General features: G+C 41.0%; 1 protein-coding gene across 3 annotated transcripts in view; it reads right to left on the bottom strand.

The window, feature by feature from the left end:
* Positions 1-15,879, bottom strand: part of chchd6b (coiled-coil-helix-coiled-coil-helix domain containing 6b) — a 55,152-nt gene extending 39,273 nt beyond the window's left edge. The window contains exons 1-4 of one of the 3 annotated variants that reach the window (XM_084348045.1): positions 15,576-15,879; positions 14,719-14,809; positions 14,209-14,263; positions 13,219-13,375 (exon numbers count right to left, since the gene is read on the bottom strand). In XM_084348045.1, coding sequence (XP_084204171.1) covers positions 13,219-13,375; positions 14,209-14,263; positions 14,719-14,809; positions 15,576-15,659 — 387 coding nt within the window. In that variant the 5' untranslated portion in view covers positions 15,660-15,879. The remainder of the gene's footprint in view (positions 1-13,218; positions 13,376-14,208; positions 14,264-14,718; positions 14,810-15,575) is intronic. The other 2 variants (XM_084348046.1, XM_084348047.1) reach the window with 2 other exon arrangements.
* Positions 15,880-15,970: the final 91 nt, after the last annotated feature.

Genomic DNA, 15,970 nt, shown 5'->3' with positions numbered 1-15,970 from the left:
AATGTTGTTTTCAAATCACTGTTCAGTACGTCTTCAAGTGAAAATACTGCTTTCATAAAAATCAAGCAACACAACAATAATAACCAAACACAAATGTTTTACATCAATAATAACTAGAGCCCATCACCAGCTATGATGCCCTTCAACATGCTAATGTTCTGACTCACGAGTACTCATCACTCCATCATTGCATGGGACCATGAACTCAGCATTCATTTTCATCTCAACTAGGCATCTGTAAGGTTTCGTGCACTGTTGTACCACTATCACGTTGACAATATCTGTCCAAAGACAGACAGACATATGAACACCTGGCAAAGTACTTAAAGCTGCCTCGGTGGTGGTTCCAGCTACAAGAAGTGTCTACAGGACCACAATTTGCTATGATGACACACGCAGACTCACATAGGGGTGTGAATCACAGAGTAGGTCACGATACCATACGATCCATGATACATTGCTCACGAAAAAGTGATTCTATGATAATGGATACATTGAAAGACAAAGAATACAAAAATACCCCTTAAAAGACAAACTGCAGGAAGTATGTATTTATTCACTGCATTGTGGTGTCACAGCTGAGTGCCTCTTTATCACACGCACGCACAGACACACACAAACACACAGACACACACTGACTGCAACTTTTCATCATTCAAATATTCAATAATTTCATCATTCCAATGTTAAATAGCCATAAACTGGCAACAGACCAATTGTGATAAATCAGTTCTTAAGTTTGCAAAAGTTTACACTACAGGAGTTATGAAGTAGTTACTAGCTAAGTCAAATTGTCAAGGGGATCTGTTTAAGTGCATCTTTTAAGAAAAATATTCATATTTGGCACCATTGTATTGATCAGCGTATTGCAAGAGGAATTACGATATGGTACATTGCTGTATTGATATTTTGTCCCACCCCTAGACTCACAAGGTGAAAACATTACCAGCGAAAGCTTTCGTGGTCTCGTTTTACTTCAGGTTCAAGTGTTAAGAACACATTAATATTTAAAAGGCAACTATACACAGATGTGAGTTTATTGTCAATTTTACAACAGCTCTTAGATGCACATCGCCGGTCACAACTAGCATTATTCATGTTGGACCACTTCTATCACCAAATCAAATAATACTGAGTCAAAGTATACAGAACAGACAAACAGGACACCATATATGGGTGCATCTAACCTTGCACTTTCAAACCAAGCGCTCCCAGTCCAGTGTTAGACTCAGAATGGAAAAGGACAGATTAGAGCGGTGGGTGGCTCTAATGTTGCCATGCCTCATAAAAACACCATTCAGTTAAATGAGGTGAACTCACAAAGCCAGTAGCTGCAGAACGTGTGTGTCTCTGAGTGTTTGTGTGTTGGGTAATCTGTGTAACGGATACAGCCAATGCCATCTGTTTAACCTCCCTGCTCTTCGGAGGCAGGCCCTAAACTTAATATGTGTGTGTGTGTGTGTGTGTGTGTGTGTGTGTGTGTGTGTGTAGACCCCCACAGAGTGCTCACAGGAGTGTGGAGGTCCCATTTCCATAGATGATAGACTTTAGAAGCGAAGTAAAGGGGCTGGTTGTGATACAGATGCAGACAAACACATCTCTGAGCAGTTTGGTGCAGTCCATGGGCCATAGCGGACAATGGCATTTCAGGTACATCCACTTATTGTTTTTTCACGGCTCTGAGCTCCCTGGTGACTAGCAGTCAGCAGCCTCAGTCTGATCATTAAGAGTCTGGATCAACTGAGCTAGCAAAAACACGGCCAGGAAAGCATTCCAAATAGACTAAGGCTCATATATTTACCAAGATTTTTACTGAGATAAAGCTCGTAAATGAGGTATTATTGCATTATCAATCAAGTTAATAGTGATCCCTTGGTCAACACAAAGAAGACGAGGGACTAATTGGCTTGTAGGTATCGATAAAACTCAGATATCAAGACACCTTAAAAACTGTGCGTGAAGATACTACATTGACAAAACATCTCTCATTCTACACTGCCAGTACATGTAAAACTTAATTAACCGTGGACAGTGTACCTAGCAGAGTATTATAACTAAGAATTATAAACAAATTAAGCTAACAATAACAATCTTAACAACCACCATTTAACCACTCTCCATTTTGCTCAATTCATAAGACGTGCAGTAAGAAATGTCTCTTCCCTTCTTCTAAAGCAGCCAGTATGCTTCTTCAGAAGTGCTTCTGAGATGGTCAAATAGCTCTGACCACCTCTGTAACTTTCTGAAACCGACGATCCAACATTAACGCTCACTTCCTTACATAACTGGTCAGCTGTGCAGAGGTTAGACCAGGGTTGTTTTTTTTTTCATTCTTGTTGCAACTATTTCTGTCACTTTTCCTTGTGCATCAATGAAATCTGTTTCATCCCGGTCTAAAGCTTAATTTATGCTTCTGCGTTGCATCTAGGCAGACCGCAACAAATTTGATTGAACCACTTGGTAGTATCACTAAGGGCCTCTCCTCTGGTGCTCAGCAGCAGTGCTAATACAGGGAATTGAGATGTTTTCCCAGTAAACACACCGACCTCTTTAGCTGTTGCAGTCCCTCCTGACCGGCCGGCTGTTGCTCTTCTTTGTTTATAATCCTCCTCCAGAGCTTTTCACTGAGTATCCCTAGGCTAGAGAGAGTGGACAGGCTGGATGTCGCTCCATGAGCATTCAAGTGGTAAACGCTGCCTTGCCGAAACCAAGTCCTGCGTTCAAGCTTGTGGTGAAGGGCGGGGCGGTCCTCCTTGCCGACACTCAGTCTGTCCACTCTGCCTAGCCCAGAGACACAGCTGTGAGCTGAAGAAGTATTTGTGTTTACTAGGATACTGTTGTATCCTCCACCGCCAGCACCGCATGTATAAGTGCTAACAACAGTGTAGGCATAAAGCCTATGATAAATTTAGGCTGCTTAAAAATGTATGTACTGTTGGCACAATCATAAAGTATGAATCATGTGCATCGGCACATGGACCCAGCTTCCCTTCTCAAAGAAATCATTTTAAAATAAGCCCTATCTCACAATAACAAATTGAGCTATGGTCGAGCCACGCATTGTATGCCAGCAGAACCGGAACATTCCTGCATCTACAAAACTATTTTATAGGTTAAAAGGGCCAAATCATTTACTAGCATAGTGAAATTAATGGACGGCCCTTCTAGAAAAACACACTGATTTAATGGATCTCAATACATTTGATTATCTATGCTCAGCTGAATCATGTTTGCTGTCGTTGTACCATGAGGGTCACCAGATGCACCAGCTTGGCAATGCTTCATGCTTGATTTAGACTTGAAACCTCAGTGGTCTGGCAACAGTGTGTGCGTGTCTGTCCGTGTGTTTGTGCATGTGTGTGGGAGTGAAAGAGAAAAAATGACAGAAATGCGACAGGATGAGGAGACCTTTTGGTCTCCAACAGCACCTCACATGGCAAGAAAATGCTTCCTTGGAAATCAATTATGTAAATACTGAATTATGCAAATGCAGCATTTGAATAAATCTATGTGTTTGGGGAGAAAAGATTTTGGTGTGGTTTTCTACTTGGAGTCAGGAGAGGAGAGAGTGAGATGAGGAAAGAGGGCTAAAACGAGGATTAGGCTGGAGAGTCACTGGCAGACAGTTTGTACAGTCAAACTCCTGATTTGGCTTTTTAATTAGGGAGAGAGAGAGAAAGACAGAAATACAGGCAGGGAGGAGAGAATATGAGCTAATTCACTGACAGGTTTCTTCCTGGCATATCTCTTTGGGAATAAGTTCAGCGCACACATTCATCATGTGTGCCAGCAGTAAATGCCATTGGTACAGCTGAGTGCTTTCACCTCAGCTCCCGTTTGGTCGATGCTGATGCTTAGCTTGTGTGGATTTGCCCTCGAAGGCAGCAAACGATCCACAGTGAAGCATGTGCATTCAATAATCTCTAGTATGTTTCTGTTTCACTTTAAAATGCTTACATGCTTTAATAATGCAGAGAATACGTTTTTCATCTTTGAACAATGTCCTTCATGAGTGAGTAACTCAACATCAAACAGTTATCTACAATTTTTTGAGAAACTGAGCAAATTATTTTTGTTGGTTTGGGCGTTTTATACAAGTAGGTTGTGTTTCCTTTCTCTCACACATACAGACAAAAGAGGACACAACCAACACACACCGAAGACAAACAATGTGCGTCCAAACACCCACAGCCACTGTTTTCTGTGTAAGCCTACATTCTGGCAAAATCTAGATGTACATCCACAAGTCATCAAATTTGATCAAATCTGCTACATAATTCAGAAAATCTGTGCTACCATGACTTGACTACTTCTTTTGTGTATGGCATCAAATAATGTACACATATGACATACTGTGTGATGAGAGGAACATAATTCAAATAGGAAATTAAATAAATATTTGATCTGAAACAATCTGTTCCAATTTAAAATTCACAGCCTATATAGTATAGTTATGTCTAGAACGTGTCAAAGACAGCAAGTATGTACAGCAGCAGCTATCACTAGCATGGCAGTTGAACATACTGTTTTGCAGTTGCACTGAACGATCTCAGCAGCAAGTGAATCAGGGATTGTGCAGTTCCAGCAAGCCCTGAGGATAAAACAAGGTAGTCACTTCCTGCACTGCTTAAAGGAAGATACACAGTGTATCCTTTACTCAGGTGATGTTGTACTTCTGCTTAAGGTTGTAAGGCTTCCACCTCCAGCTGCAGCAATAAGCTGATTCATTTATTAGTCGATTAAAAGGAAACTGATCGCCATTAATCAACATTATTCAAGCATAAATGTCAAACATTTGCTGTTTCCAGCTTCTTAAACATAAGGATTTACTGCTTTTCTATGTCATTTATTATATCTACATCTTTTAAACATTTCATAGACTAAATGATTAATCAATTAAACATGAAATGGCCATATTACTCAATAATGAAAATAAACTTTGATCTTAATCACTGGCAGTTGATTATTGGTTAAGTTGGTTTTGCCAACACTTCACTAACAGATGCTTTTCCAAGGTCTCTTTGTCCGTGTTAGAAGCGATTTATAACATACATTCCTCATCAGGAGAACAGGACAGCAGTTTAAATGCTTATACATGAATCATCGCACTAACACCTGTGGGTGATGTACACACCTGCACACAGGCAAAAAACACACATGATCTCACACATCAGCATGCACATGGTACAGTGGAAATACCAGAGGCATGAATTGGTTAGTCTAGCTGTTTGCTCATTAAATGTGTGTTCTCGTCACATAGCCGGGGGAGGCTAAATGAATTAACACTTCATCATCAGCCTGTTTTCCCACCACAGACTGTCACAGAGGCAGAAAAAAAACGACACTGAGGATGGGGAAGATGTCAGGTGAACTAGAGGGAGAGAGTGAAGATGAAGGAAATGAGAGAATATGAGAAAAAACAAGTACAGTAGTGAGAAAGAAAGACAATAACTACAGGCATTTTCTATATTCTCATGTGCTTACTGTCACTCATTCAATCATTTGCGCCAATTTCTTTACACGTAGCCTAAAATAGTGACAGTGTACAGAGTTAAACTTTTTAAATCCAGAGATCCAACTTTCTTTGCCCTGGAAACACCTTATCGACAGGAACAGTTGGGTCGGACTGGGCTCTGATAAGGTCTTACTGTTTTAACCCAGCAACAGGAACATGTCAAGAGGGTTTACTCATCCTCACCACCTGTGCGGTTTCACTTGGCTGCACTCTGCTTGGACTTTGTTTCATCTTCAGATTGAAAAAAAAATTATCCCCCCACTTAAATTCCACAGCTTCAGTAAGTTATTACTTTCACTGGCAAATATACCAAAGATTTACTGTGTCAATCAGCATATTAAAAATAAACTGGAGCTACAGCTGCACAACAATTAGTTGACCCGATTAGTCAGTCGATGGAAAAATCACAATTTTGATAATCATTTCATCCTTCAAGTTATTTTTCATACAAAAATGGCAGAACATTTTGTTTGCAGCCTCAAATTTAGATTTCCTATTTTTCTCAGTGTTATATCATATTAAACTGAACATCTTGGGTATTGGACTGACAAAACAAGACTTTTGAAGACATCACCTTGGATTTGGACATATGGGATGGATGTTGTTCCCTATTTTCTGACATTTTATAGACCAAAGGATTTATCGATTATTCTGCATATCCGTCGATAATGAAAGCAGCCCTTAATGTCGCACCAATCAAATTCAGTGTCATTAGATTAGACAGGCAACATCAGACTGTTCACTGCCTTTATGTTTGACAGCATTTAATACATCTTAAAGAGACTACCAAATTGCTTAGAGAACAAGAAATCTATATCTTAATTGAGATTTATCTTTAATTCAAAAACCTCTGACTCTTCTACGATTTCCCTATATTTGAACAAGCATCTGGGAAACATTATTTTTCCTCTGGATATTAAGTCTTTTCCAGCTGTCTCATTACATTAGGACTCCTCTCTGATGGGAGCAGTATTCAACTCCTACACATTTGTCCTTTGAACCGACAGGATTTGTGCTCGGCACCCGCCCTCCCCTCCCACCCCCCCTCTCTTACCGCTGTGCACCGATCAAAATCTCCTCAGCCGGTGAGCGCTCTGCTCGTCAGCAATTACCGTCGCTCGAGACGACGGGGGAGTACTGTACGTGTGTGCGTCTGTGTGTGTGAGCGAGTGCGTGCGTGCACAAAGGGCTTAGCTGCTTTAACATGCAGAAAAGATGTCAAGTCTGTGATTACACTAGCTGATAACAAGTGGTTTAGCCATGTGTGAACGTGTGTGTCTGAATCACTGTTGTATTTTACCCTGTCGGTTTCTATGTGAAAGAAATTCAGAGTTTATATCTATGTGTGCGTGCGCATATGTGCACCCTCTCAGTTCGCAACACTTTCAGATTCAAAAGCCATTGCTATGGTGAGGGCTAATGTTCACCCACTCAGTCTCAATGTAAACCTCCCTTCCTCCCCTGTCATATATCTTGTTTTTCATTTTCTATTTTCATTGATCCATCTTTCTCCTCTCTCCCTCTCCTCTGGATTCTCCCTTCTCCCTCTCTTCCCCTCTCCCACCCTCTGTCTCTGGCTAACAAGCAGTGTTGGCTATCTAGCCGGCTGGCTGTCGGAGTCAGACATCTGAATCTATTACTATACCACGCTCCAAGTCTCTCCTCTCCGCCTTTCAGCTCCTGCAGCCCGTCCCTGTCCATGTTTCTCTTTCTCTTGTGCTCTCTGGCCTAATGCGTCCATGTGCTCGCTGCCCTGGCCGCTGACTGCTATCGTGCATTGGTGAAAATGACCCTTCAGCCCTGTCTCATAGGTGGGTCATGGATAAAAAAGGACCGGGTGGACAAAGCATTAATAAATGGGTTCAATTTATGTTCATGTGTGTGCAAATGCCAAGCTGAGATGCAAATGCAGATTTCTATTTCTGTGGAGTTTTTTCAACAGATATCAACACTCCACTGGATGATGAATTCGCTACTGTGCGATTTGTGTTGCTTTCTAATCTGCTCAACAATGACGTGCTATCATCTGCTGGGAAACAATGGTCTCATGATTTTTATTTTAGGTATATGCTGTCGTCTTTGGTCAAGGGTGAAAAAATAAAATCCATCCAGGGATTATTTTGGGATTGGCTGAATACAGCTCAACCAACATGTCCATCTGGCGCTAGAAAGCAAACAGTCAAGGCAGCTGAAGAGATATGAATTGACAGATTGATGTAACCACAGGCTTGTTCAGTGAGCAGGGGTGAGATGGTGGATAGTAACATTGCATTTGCCTTCAAATAATTTTTTTTGTGTGTGATGAAGTCTTTAAACGTAACACAGATTAAATAATACCTGGGAATATCAAAAATATATGCAATAATGGAGAAATACAAGACATCCAATTAAAAAAACATAATGTTTAAAGAAATCAATAAGCGTAAAGGAATTAGCTTAAACAACAGTGCGCAGATTTATTGCAGAGAATTATATTCTGTGATCACAGACAAATGTCTTTAAGACTTAGACAGCAGGGGGGCCTGCTGGTTAGCGAGAACATCTTGCAACTGAAAGGCTGCATATTCAGTGCAAAACACATTTTCCACCCTTGTCAAGTGTCATTTCCTGGTGCTTCTACACAGCAGCGGGGGCAATACCGTGAACATGTGTGGCATCATCTGCTGTGGTGGTGGTCAGTGGTGGGAGTGTTTGTCATCTCAGGTCTGACTTTAATGAATGTTGGGCTTTTCACCCTGGTTTTCATCATCTTTCTTTTGGACAGTGTCAGATGTTTCTCTCTGAGTCATCATTCACACGAGCACACACACTCACACTGAGGATAAGGACTGAGGGGTTGAGGAGAGAAAGATAAAGTGATGAGAGACAGAGGAGGAATAAATGCTGCGAGAACATGTTGGCCAGGAGCACATGCTGCTGTGCAGAGCACACATCCATCCTGCTTTATATCCCCTGGCCAACCAAACATGCTTCAACAATGCCATCTAGTGACTAGTCACAGGGTTGCATCCTGTTTCCTCATCACACGGACAGTCTACTTCATCCAACCACCCAAAATATGCAGCCACAGGTAACATGTGGTAAAAAGGAACAAGGGTGGGTCTGACTACACCCCAAAAAAATTAAAACACATCAACAGATGAAATGATAAAAATTAAATTACATACATGATACGGAAAAACTACCTGATTTGCTGTTTAACTGCCTACTCAACAATCTGGCTCGGTTGTTAAAGGAAAGAGGAGGTGTGAGAAAACGGGGACATCAGGAATGACCAAATGAGTGCATCACGTTTTATCACACATTTCAGCTTGATCTGTCGAACTAACAAAATCAAGATATCGTTATTTAATTAAAGGATGTTGATTTATTTTTTCATAGAGCCTGCAGTAGTATGGCTTTATTACAATCAAATCTCAACTAAACTGATTTAGCTAAACTTTTTTACTTTAATGATAAGTTTCCAGGAGTCAAGGAGATATCCCTCCTGGGTTTGAACAGAAGAGTAAGGAGCAAGGCGGCATGACGCATGAAGAGTGGCTTATTTTCAACCCTGAAATTGATATGAAAATGGCCTCCAGGGCTTATAAACTTTTGGATGGAGTAGAATAGAAAAGAGATGAGGGAAATTAAGGTAAATTGAGACGATTCAGACATTCAAATATGAATATAACAATAAAACATGCACATCTTCTACACTACATGCACACTTTGAATAAGAATTGTTAGGATTTTCTATTACTTGGAGGACAGTAAACCCCCAAAATGCTGTGTGAATGACTGCTTGCCTCTATAATATCTGATATGCTTATTTCTAATTTTGTCTTTCTTTCTACACTGGTCTGAATTAAAACTGCAGCCTGTAATGTTGTTGTACATCCCGACAGCAGATAGCTAGCTGTTAATGCAAGAGACTAAAAGCAATCAAGTGACAGGTCACAAACATTCACCCGCGACCCCCTAACAGATAGTAAAGTCTATTCTTCACACCCAACTGGGAAGCTTCTGAAGTTCACTGGCTTAAAGCAGATGCTTGTTATCATCTGTGTGTGTGTGTGTGTGTGTGTGTGTGTGTGTGTGTGTGTGTGTGTGTGTGTATGCATGTGTGAGTTGCTCAGCACTGAGTGCCTGTGCATACCAATAGCATTTATTTGTGGCACGAATGACACCTCTGAGGCAGAGAGAATAGTCGGGGGAAGAAAACAAACACAGAAGGTGCTAATGAAAGAAAGGAGGGTAGAAGAGACTAGGTGTTAATGTAACTTATCGCCTCTTCTGTGTCTTCAATCAAGGTGTAACTTTTTAGGCCTGAATGTAGTCCCAGAATAAGGTAGGATGACATGTCGAAAAAACCAAGAGGGATATGCTTTTTTGACACACGTCACAATGACGGGGAAATGTTGAGCGGAAGTAGCAGTAGGAACGAAAAGTTTGAATAAAATACTGTGGAGCACGCAGGCTGCCACATTTCCTTGTGTGTGTTTAATATCAGCTGTGCAAATTTAATTAAAAATGGGGAGTGAAGGTGAAGGGATAGTCTGAAACTATTAGTCACGGCCAGTGTTCTGCACTTGATCCTGATTTCAGTGGCACTATTTCCTCTCTGAAACCACAACATTTCTCTCCATCAATTATGCTGTCAATACAGAGCCAATTGGTGCAAGTTAGTAATGAAAACAGACATTGCAGTGACTAAGAATGAGAGGAAGGTGGGTGGCTGTACGCAGAAGAAGAAGAAGAAGAAGTGCGATGCTGTCACGCTTATGATGTCACAGTTCAAAAAAAGCTTAAAAATACAATATTCACCTGTGACTGAAACTTGCAGACAGATATCTGCCACAACACTGCAAACACACACACATGCACACCTTCCTCTGATGTAAATCAAATCAGAGCCTATTTTAATGCGCAGGTATGCACACGCATAGATACATACAGACACAGATATATATATTTATACACACACACACACAAATAGTCCCGGTGGTGGCAGTGGGCGCAGAGACAGGAGTAAATGGCTAATGTGAGTGTTTGTGACAGGCAGCCTGAGGCAGTGTGGGGAGCAGCTCACTTCTCTGACAGGTGTTGCCTCCACGCCTCCCTCACCTCCTCCTCACCCCAACACTAACACACAGCCTACCTGCTGGGGAGCCAGGAGTGCATGTGGAGAAATAGAAAGAGGCGGTCCTCGCTATATATGTCTTTGTGTGTGAATGTATGTCTGTGTGTGTCTCCTCCGGGAAAAAGGCAGCTCCAAAACTACTCAAAGCAGAGCGTTTTAAAGTGGAATGGGGAGAGAGAGGCAGGTGGAGAGACGTTTTCTTTAAGCCTCCAGCTGTGTTGTTGCCTGGGGATGCAAGGTCGATGGTAAATGCAAAGAAGAGAGAGAAGCCCACCTGCTAAGCAGCGATTTTATAGTGGCGGAGCTCTTGTCTCCCAGGTACTTTCAATCACCTCAAAAGCTGAAGCAATGCAATAGAAAATATAAAAAACAAGCACATCTTTCTTTTTAATTTTAGGAGTGAATTATGTCACAGTTTCTGGGTCTTTTTGGGGAGTTTGTTAAGTATGTGTCATATTTTTGACAGCGGAGACATCAAGCTGGGAACAATGAATGTGTTAGACAGTTAGGCAGAAAAAAGTGAGAGTAAGAGGTGGGACCGAAATAGAAAGACAGGTGAGAAAGAGGGAAGGGTGAAAAAGAGAAGCAATGGGGGAGTTATGTGCCGTCTAGGTTCTTCCACTTCAATTCTATCAACAACTACAAGCAGCAGAAACCTCCTCCCTCTTTCAACTTAAACGTACAAGTGAGATTCTGCTTTACACCTAGACCTGGCACAAATCCAAGCTTCCTCTCAATTGTATCTGCACACACACACACACACACACACACACACACACACAAAAGTACACCAACACACACACAAGAAACCTTTAATCCAAAAAGTGTTGTTGCCGTTGACAAAAAGACGCTCAAACCTGTCAAACACACCAATCACCAATGACAGAGTTGGGTCAATACTTATTTTCTACTCTGTGCAACCACAGACAAATCCTTCCACACACACACACACACACACACACACACACACACACACACACTGACAAGCTGTATTGACTTGTCATGTCAGAAAAGGTAGAAAACAAAGCTGTGAGGTAAGGGTGTTCGGTTTCACATTGCAATGCAACATCATTAAATGATTGGAGCCCATATCAGTGTAAGCCAAGCCAGCGGCTTCATTCAGTATTCATTACAGCTGGCTGAAAACCAGAAAAGACACTGCAGGACAAATCAATTGGAGAGGACAGGGAGAGAGAGAAAGGGCTGTATGAAATGCAGAGTGTTTGAGTGAGAAGCAGGTGAAAAAAACACCAGGAACAGTCGCAAATTAATGACTGGCAATAGATCACTGCTAATCAATATACACGTGAGTAATGTCAGAAACAGCCCCTCAAGGGTTAACACACTCACCTACTTGTTAAACATACAAACATCTCTGGAAATCACCTCTCTCTCACTCCGACAAACTGCACGTTAACTCATTATCAATCTGAATTTGATAGAAGTACGTGTCAGTGTTAACAAGCAGAGCTATCACATAATACTCAGAGCCCTTTACTTTATCACTTTATCGAGCAGCAGAAACAAATTCTAAGTTTCTTTTTTACATGGTATTTTAAAAGCCAGGCAAATGCTGAAGGGCAGGGATTAATCAGGGTAAAGTAATGCATGTAAAACATGCAACTTTGATGGAAATAAGCGATTATACTTCAGTGTTACTAACAACTTAACAAAAATGTGTTTGGTTTGTCCTCTGCAATAAGAAACCAGGTTTGTAGATGTACATCCCATTAATTCAACAATTCACCAGCGCTGCAGCCAAGAGGTGCCATTCAAAGTCTGAACAGTAGAGGGTGCCGTTGACTAATACAAAAGGCTTCTGAAGAAAAGTAATATAAATAAGAATATGTATGATAAAATCCTTAATGAAGTCCGATGATGAATTTAGAACATTGCTTGTTGGCCTTAACAGATAAATCTGGTCATTCTTATTATACAAAATCTTACAATTTAAAGTGTCTGGAATATGTGTCTAATATACAGTATGTTTAAAATAATCAAATGTTTGCCTGTTTCAGCCCTTAGTCTCAGACGTCACTGAGAAAAACTGTGGTGAACTGTGGACAAGTTGTCTTCAAACTTTAAAATGGTAAAATAAAAATGTCTCTGTATGACAACATCAATGTTATTACACTTACATCTTAATGTCAAATTCCCCCAAAAAATTTTATACTGATTTTTTGCCAATGAATGTAGCATGTAACTTACCAAGACAGGTTTACTAAAAAATTAGCCAGGTCAAGAAGTTGTAGACTAAATGTGTGCATTATTCAAATATAACATGTGTAAAGGGATGAATGCCGTTGTCTCATGCAGCATTCAAAAGCACAATTACAAAACAAAGGAAAGGACAAAAGAAAATAATAATAGTTGTTTTGATTAATTTGATTTAGCAAATGCTTGATGAACTCCTTGTTTAAGGTACAGTACATGGTTACATGGTAACATCTTCTGTGTAACACAGCTGGCCTGCTATTTGGACAAAGTGTAAATTCAATGAAGTGCAGCTCATCAGACCCAGTCAGACTTAATGGAGAGTAAAGCTCTGACTCCTGGTATAGATCCAGAAACTAGTACTCACCAGTGTCTTTGCCTTTTCGTGCTCTTCATGGGCCTTTCCTTTCTCAATGATGAGGGCAGGGGTCAGCTCATCCAGGCCTTTGGTTGCTGCTGACTCTCTCTCCCTCTGGGCCAGCTGGGCCAGCTGCTCCTGCACCAGGGCCTGCTGACGCTCAAAGCTAAATTAGGAGACGATAAGAGCTGTTATAACCTTTAACCTTTATTTATCCAGTGAAAGTCTGCTAAACATAAGAGTTCCTGTTCACACAGAGAGCTACCCAGCAGAGTACAAGCAAATGTTGATGATAGCAATAACGATAATTCTCATTCATGAATTGTTGTATGTAATCTAATTTAAGTATTTCATTAAATCAAATCAGGTTAGTTTATCATGATCTGAACTAGTGTAGCATTACGTCACTTGACTTTCTGTAAATCACATGAACCAAATCAATAAGAACATATTACATTACAGAGGTTTAGCACTAATAACATTTATATTATCATAAAATTATTTGTACTGTCTGACAGCCTTCCAGGAAACAGCATTACAGTGTGAGTAGGTGAGAATTATTGGACTTGCCAACATGTAAACGTATAGAGGGTCAGGATAGTATACAAGCATTCCAGCAGCATGACAACATGCCTGTTATACGGACAGAGTAAATCACTACAGGCAGTGTTGACAGGTCACTCAACATGTATGTGTTCTCCACAAACACTGCACATTAGCCTCAAGTGGCTGCTATTTTACACATCTGTCACCTTCACTGGCTGTTAGCTGCCTGTGTCAACACAGAAGGCTCAACTTAAATATACGTCAGCATCAAATGTTCGGCACAATCTAAAGCTTATGTTATTATTGAAATTTATAGGAGGTGTCAAATTCCAAGTGAGCCAATTTTAATGCATCGCAATACATTATATTCAAACTTTCGCCAGCAGGTCTTTCACCAAATATGGGTGCATAACAACAGAAAGGGACAGTGACCCTGATGGTATGAGCACTTACTTTTTGCGAATTTCTTCTTGTATTTCTGTAGTGGAGGGTCCTGTTGGTTTTGGACCTGAAAATAAAATGTGATAAATATCAATACTATTAGCAGTTTGAGGAACAGGTTAGTAAGAGCAACAAATGGTTACCCGTACATAAAGGGTTAAAGTCTCACCAATCACATTACCTGGAGGTGTGAAGTTACAAATAGGTCTCTCTTACAAACCACTGCCTCTCATGTTGACCCATTTATTAAGTAACAGCTAAATGCAACTTAAATTACATTAATATTTGAGATGTGTAAATATTTTAATGAATTTGAGCACATAAATAACACACTTTGTTCACTATACTATATCCTTTTTAGAATGAGTGTATAATAAATCTGAATAAGTCACACAGCTGTAGAACAGAGACCTTTATCCTGATACTGTTCTCATCAGTCGCTGTATGAGGACAGTATGAGGACACAGTGGCCCTCCCAGTGGGACCCCTGTGAGAAAGGAAATGCTTTTGACCGGGACTTACTTGATGTTGGTTTGTGACTGTCTGATGGAGGTGGCTTGGGGCTGTCAGACTCCTCAGAGTCCCTCATCCGCCGGAGCACATCCTCTGAAAGCTGGATCATAAAGTGAGAGTTAAAAAATGAACAGTTTGGGTTTTTACTTAGCATAAACACACACACACAAACGCACCCTCGGTGAGCATACAAAACAGTGTCTTGGAAAACAGCAGATTATAAGGCTCAGTGGGCCATCATGCAGCCTGCTGAAGTGCCACTGAGCAAGTCAAAAGCAGCCTGACCCCATCATGACCTAGCTAGCTGTATAGTAAGAGCAGCCTAGCTGTCTGCCTGTATGAACTAGCTAACACATGCACACTTGCTCCTACTGTACAGTCTGCAGGTTCAGATGGGACACAACTGCAGATTATGAAAGTGAAACCGTCTATGTTTCGAAACGTTTACGTCACTAAATCATTAAATTTACAGACTAACGTTACAGTAATGTTAATGAAGCTAATGTTAATGTTTACCCTTGAATGTGACTCAGACGTTACGCTGTGGAAACTTAGCGAGCACATTATCGCTGCACTGCGTTATGGCCGCTTAAATATCCTCTTTATTGACAGTTAATAACTGGCTCCATGTCGTAATTCATCATGCTTTAGTAAGTGTAACCTACTCAAATAAAGTAACGCTAACTTGGCATTACGGGGGGAGAGGGGGTCATTTGAGGACACGGGACCTGTCAGGCTCTGAGCGCCCCCACCGCAGTAGCTAACCGTTATTTAGCTTTAAGCTAGTCGTTATTCCTGTCTAATACTATCAGTCAAGCTTTGGCTCTGAATTGTACAAATAAGACGATAAGTTGCTTTATATCTACCTTCACTCCTTCTATTACAGTGACCTTCTCGTCTTCGTCCAGTCCGAATGACACTTTCCTAGTCGTGCTGCTGTTACCTCCCATTCTTAAACCAGCTGTCTTGTTCCCACCTGCTTATAAATAATAGTAAAAACCCTGTCTGGTGTCCGGACAGGGAGACATTAATGAGAGAGTCGCCGCCACAGCGACCGGTGGCTAAAACACTTCAATAAAGGTCATTCTGGCGCTGCAGTATCCTCAAAGCTCATTCGTTGGATGAAATAATCCAGACCCAATAATAGCTCGTGGTCGTGTATTTGATATCGACTGTGGGGTAGATGGGAATTGTAGTTCCAACTGTCTGGAACTCTTAAGACAAGCAAACAAGGAAGCACGAGGAAGGACAGACAGTCGCG

The sequence above is a fragment of the Pagrus pagrus genome (assembly GCF_965226575.1).
Source record: "Pagrus pagrus genome assembly, chromosome: 3".
Lineage (NCBI taxonomy): Eukaryota > Metazoa > Chordata > Actinopteri > Spariformes > Sparidae > Pagrus > Pagrus pagrus.
The sequence above is the reverse complement of the archived record's forward strand: the minus strand, read 5'-3'. Positions and strand labels throughout refer to the sequence as shown.